The 6,038-nt window shown below is 39.2% G+C and overlaps 1 protein-coding gene across 1 annotated transcript; it reads right to left on the bottom strand.

The window, feature by feature from the left end:
- Positions 1–4,962: 4,962 nt before the first annotated feature.
- Positions 4,963–5,634, bottom strand: LOC131656855 (uncharacterized; the record flags this gene model as incomplete). Its single annotated transcript, XM_058926442.1, has 2 exons — positions 4,963–5,448; positions 5,494–5,634. Coding segments are annotated over 2 exons (627 nt in total), but the record flags the coding sequence as incomplete, so codon positions are not given.
- Between the last annotated feature and the right edge of the window lie 404 nt (positions 5,635–6,038).

Here is a 6,038-nt window from a genome sequence, read left to right as displayed (position 1 = left end):
AATCTAATAATCTAAATGGTAACATCTAGCCACGTCTATTGTTATGCTCATTAGACTGAATGTGTTTGAAAACTTCGTCGAACTGAGCATTTACGGTGTCGATAAAATCGAAGAATTGCATTTGCAAAGTGTGAAGCTCGTTGCGCACATGTTGGACATCTTGTTGTAGTGCAGTGATGGCTTGCTCGTGCGTATTCAGATTAGGCATTCTTTGATTCACCGATGCGGTGGATGTAGCGGGTTGTTGTTGCTCGAGCTCGACATCAGTCATATCAACAGTGTAATCATCAACAGAATCTTCAGAACGAGTTTCAGGCTCATACTCAGATATAGGTTCATCAACAGGAAGAGGTTCGTAATCAGGAATGGGTTCATCTTCAGGATTAGGTTCATAGTAACCAGGAGGAGTGTCAGGCTCAGATTCTGATACATGCATTTCCTCATCGAAATGTTCATAGGCTTGAGGGGTTTCAGGTGAGGGTTCTCTTTCAGGAATCTGATCAAAGAAAAGCCAGTTGGCAGGGTTATGCACACTCGTCCTAGGACTCGGTAAGGTGAACTGATCCAATATTTTGTTATCAATGAGTAAATCAAACTGATCAGGTCCAAGGTTACCGATGATTCCTCGGTTAAAGCAGAAGTGAATATCCATAGAATTGTGGGAGCCAAGAGGTGTCAATCTAAGCAAAGGTACTCTCATTCCTATAGCATTAGCAATCATAGTGACAAATCCGCCGATCCTAATAGGTGAAACTTCGTCATGCGTGATGCGCTCGAAGTTTGTTAGCATGAATGCGATGGCGTTGACCGGGCGATTCTGAGAGGTACAAAACATGATGAACAACTCTTCTCTAGAGACTTCAGTGACATTATCGGGTTTACCAAAAATGTAGTGAGCAAGGATCTTATGGAAGTATCTGAAGGCTGGGTTATGGATGTTCTCAGATTGAAATTCATTCTCTTCAGGGTTGTCGTTTCCAGTGATCTTGCCCCAGTATTTTTCCAACTCCCAGTAAGCAAGATTGTCTTCAGCTACTTTGGTGTATGCATCTGATCCATGAGGTAGTTCTAACATTTCAGCAAAATCTCGGATGCAGAAATTAAACTCCATACCAAAGAGTCTAAAGAGAATAACTCCTTTTCTCAGTCCTTGTCCACAGTTTGGAAGATAGGTCAGGGAGCTCAAGAATTCCAGAGTGAGCTTCCGGTAAGTACTAAACTTGCGGAACAGGTGAGAACCAGTCCAACCAATTTGGTTAAGCAGGTGCAGGACGCTTTCTTCGATACGAAGTTTCACCATAGTTGGTTGGTGAGGATAGCAAGTCAAATCCATGTGTCTTTCAGCCAGCTTATTAAATCTTGCTTCTTGTCCTCTACCACGGAACACAACTTCCATATTATCAACTTCTTGCATCGTAGTTAGTAGTTAAATGAAAAACCTAGAAGTTGAAAATATTAAGATTAAGTTAGAACTAGGCTAGTGTTTATTTTAAAAATAAAATTAAATAAAATAAAAGAAATGAAATAAAATTAAGTAACAAATTATAATAATAATTATAATTATAAAAAGGAAATATTTTCTCGAAATAAGATAGCAGTTATAATTATAATAATCATTATAAGATGTAAGAAAAAAGTAAAAAATGATTAAAATTAGAATAGATTATTTAAATAAAAAATAAAAGTTTAAAAATAAAAATAAAATAAAAGAATAAGTAAATGTGGGTTGTCTCCCACCAAACGCTTTGTTTTATGTCGTAAGCTCGACGATTTTAAAATAGAAAACTATTTTTTCGGAAGAACGGGCAGTTCGTCAAGTTTAAAAACTTCGATGTTTTCATCGTATTCGAGATGATGGTAATACTTAAGACGTTGCCCATTTACGACAAAAGGTTTGACGATTTCTCCTTTGATTTCTATCGCTCCACTCGGAAATATGTTAGTTATTTCGAAAGGGCCAGACCATCTAGATCGTAACTTACCAGGAAATAATTTTAGTCTAGAATTAAATAAAAGTACTTTATCGCCTATGCTAAAATTTTTCCTAGATATACGCTTGTCATGCCATTTTTTCGTTCTCTCTTTATAGATTTTGGCGTTTTCATAAGCGTCTTGTCTAAGTTCTTCTAATTCGTTTATGTCTAGAAGTCGTTTCTCACCAGCGGCAGTGTAGTTTAGGTTTAAGTTCTTAATGGCCCAATAGGCTTTATGTTCTAACTCTACCGGTAGGTGGCATGATTTTCCATAAACGAGTTTGAATGGGGTAGTTCCTATTGGAGTTTTGAAAGCTGTTCTATAAGCCCATAAAGCTTCATTTAGCTTGGTTGACCAATCTTTCCTAGATATAGCAACAGTTTTCTCCAATATTTGTTTTATTTCACGGTTAGATACTTCTACTTGACCGCTTGTTTGTGGATGGTATGGTGTAGCTATTCGATGATTCACTCCATATTTTCGAAGGAGTTTCTCAAGTATTCTTGAAATGAAATGGGAACCACCATCACTAATTACCAATCTTGGCACACCGAACCTAGGAAAGATGACGTTTTTGAAGAGTTTGATAACTACTCGTGTATCGTTTGTAGGAGAAGCAATAGCTTCAATCCATTTTGAAACGTAATCGACAGCTACGAGTATATATTGATTTCCAAACGATGACGGAAACGGACCCATAAAGTCTATTCCCCAGACGTCAAATATTTCTACTTCCAAAATGCCTTTTTGAGGCATTTCATCGCGTCTTGAAATGTTTCCGGTTCGTTGGCATCTATCACAGCTTAGTACAGCAAAATAAACGTCTTTCCACAGGTTGGGCCAGAAGAGTCCAGATTGAAGAATTTTGGCGCAGGTTCTAGATGTGCTATGGTGTCCTCCACACGGTGCAGAATGACAGTGTGTTATTATGCTTCTTATCTCTTCCTCGGGTACACAACGTCTAAAGATTCCATCGGGGCCTCTTTTGAACAGGAGTGGGTCGTCCCAATAGTAATGTTTTAGGTCATGGAAGAATTTCTTCTTCTGTTGGTAACTTAGATCAGGAGGAAGCACACCAGCAGCTAGGTAGTTTACGAAATCTGCATACCAAGGTGTGTCAGATCGGGCTAAAGCTATTTCTGCTAATTTGTTGGTTTCAGAGTTTGGATGGTACGGTTCGAATTCATTCGCTTCTAATTGGGCGATGAGTCTTTCATAAGGGAAATCATTGTCAATAGGTACTTCTTCGGGTTTCAGATTTTCTAATCGAGAGAGGTGATCTGCTACGACATTTTCAGTGCCCTTTTTATCTTTAATTTCCAGGTCGAACTCTTGTAGTAACAAGATCCATCTCAAAAGTCTTGGTTTGGCGTCCTTTTTGGTTAGGAGGTACCTAATGGCGGCGTGGTCAGTGTATATGATTATTTTGGCTCCTACCAGGTAAGAACGGAACTTGTCTAATGCAAATACGACAGCTAATAATTCTTTCTCTGTCGTGGCATAATTCATCTGAGCTTCGTCTAGGGTTCTACTCGCATAGTATATGACATGTAGTTTTTTATCCTTTCTTTGCCCTAGAACGGCTCCTACAGCATAATCACTTGCGTCACACATTATTTCAAAAGGTTCATTCCAGTCGGGAGGTTGCATAATTGGCGCAGAGATTAATGCTCGTTTAAGCGTTTGAAATGCTTCAGTGCATTTATCGGTGAAAATAAATTTGGCGTCTTTCATTAGTAGTTCAGTTAAGGGTTTTGTTATTTTAGAGAAATCCTTAATGAAGCGTCGGTAAAAACCATCGTGTCCTAGAAAACTTCTTATTTCTCTAACGGTTTTGGGAGGTTGAAGGTTTTCGATAATTTCAATTTTTGCTTTATCAACTTCGATTCCTCTATCGGATACGATGTGTCCAAGTACAATTCCTTGTCGAACCATGAAATGGCATTTTTCCCAATTAAGGACCAGGTTTACGCTTACGCATCGTTTAAGTACCATTTCAAGGTTTTCTAAACATGTTTCAAAACTTCCTCCACAGACAGAGAAGTCGTCCATAAAGACCTCCATTATTCCATCTAGGAAGTCGGCAAATATTGCCATCATACATCTTTGGAAGGTCGCGGGTGCATTGCAGAGTCCAAAAGGCATTCGTCTATAGGCGAATGTACCATAAGGACAGGTAAATGTGGTCTTCTCTTGGTCGTCAGGGTGGATAGGAATTTGGAAAAATCCGGAGTATCCATCCAGATAACAGAAATGCGAGTGTTTAGCTAGGCGTTCGAGCATTTGATCTATGAAAGGTAAAGGGAAATGGTCTTTTCGGGTAGCTTTGTTTAGCTTCCTATAGTCAATGCACATTCTCCATCCAGTTTGGGTACGTTGTGCTACAGATTCGCCTTTAGCATTAGTGATTACAGTAACTCCTCCTTTCATTGGTACGACGTGAACAGGACTAACCCATTTACTATCGGATATAGGATATATTATTCCAGCTTCTAGCAGTTTTTGGATTTCCTTTTTAACCACATCGCTCATAATAGGATTTATTCGCCTTTGATGTTCCCTAGAGGTTTTACTATCGTCTTCGAGCATAATGCGGTGCATACACAGAGAAGGGCTTATACCTTTCAGATCTGATATGTTATATCCTAAAGCGGTCGGGTATTTTCTTAGGACATTAAGTAATTTTTCAGTCTCGGTTCGTCCTAAGTTGGCGTTCACTATAACTGGTCGGTTTAGTTCTTCGTCTAGAAATTTGTATCTAAGATCGGTAGGAAGTGTTTTCAGCTCTAAACCAGGTTTCTTAGGTCCAGGTATAGGATCGGGAGTTAAAGCTAAGCATTCACTCAGGTGGTTATCTTGATATTCCTCACGCCAGTTGTCATCTTCAAGAATTGGCGGCATAGGAATTCTTAGGATCTCGGTTTCCTTATTTGGTTCGGATTTTACTTCTTTGACACACTCGTCGATTATGTCAGCAGAACAGCATGTGTCAACTATAGAAGGTGCTTTTAGGAATTGGGAAAGGATAAATTCTATTTTCTCTTCTCCTACTTCGAAAGTAAGCTTTCCTCGCTTTACATCTATAATTGCACCAGCGGTTGCTAAAAATGGTCTTCCTAATATGATCGGGATGTTAGAATCTTCTTGGATATCCATAATGATGAAGTCAGTTGGGATGTAGAATTGACCTACACGAACAGGGATATTCTCTAACATTCCTACAGGGTATTTAACTGAACGGTCAGCTAGTTGAAGGGACATTCTCGTTGCTTTAAGCTCACCTAGATTGAGTTTCTTACAGGTCGAAAGAGGCATCAAACTAACACTAGCTCCTAAGTCGCACAAGGCTTTCTCTATGATGGTTTTTCCTATTACGCAGGGTATAGAGAAACTACCAGGGTCTTTCAGTTTTGGAGGCATGTTATTTTGGATGATAGCGCTACATTCAGCGGTAAGCGTTATAGTTTCGTTATCCTCGAGTTTCTTTTTGTTTGATAAGATTTCTTTTAAGAACTTAGCGTATGAAGGCATCTCAGTTATGGCTTCTGTGAATGGTATGGTTATGTTTAATTGCTTCAGAAGTTCTACAAATCTTTTAAATTGCGCTTCGGTTTTTGATTTAGCTAATCTCTGAGGGTAAGGAATTGGTGGCTTATAAGGCGGTGGTGGAACATAAGGTTTCTCTTTTTCAGGTTCCACTTCGTTATTGTTCTCATCAGTCTTAGCAGTTTGTTCGTCAGTTGTTTTCTTTTGGGTTTCCTTTGGCTCTTGTTGTGACATGGGTATGTTTTGAGTTCTAGGTTCTATGGGTCCATCGTAATTCGTTCCACTTCGTAGTGTTATCGCGTTCGCATGTCCTTTAGGATTGGGTTGAGGTTGAGCAGGAAACGTGCCAGCAGGGGCAGCAGTAGGTGCTTGTTGTTGAGCTACTTGTGAGATTTGAGTTTCTAGCATTTTGTTATGCGTAGCTAAGGCATCTACTTTGTTCGATAGTTGTTTTAGTTGCTCGCTATTGTGGATGTTTTGATTTAGGAAGTCCTTATTGGTTTGTTGTTGGGAAGCTA

This window comes from Vicia villosa, linkage group LG3 (genome assembly GCF_029867415.1).
Source record: "Vicia villosa cultivar HV-30 ecotype Madison, WI linkage group LG3, Vvil1.0, whole genome shotgun sequence".
NCBI lineage: Eukaryota > Viridiplantae > Streptophyta > Magnoliopsida > Fabales > Fabaceae > Vicia > Vicia villosa.
Note: the sequence above shows the minus strand (reverse complement) of the source record. Positions and strands in the feature narration are given on the sequence as shown.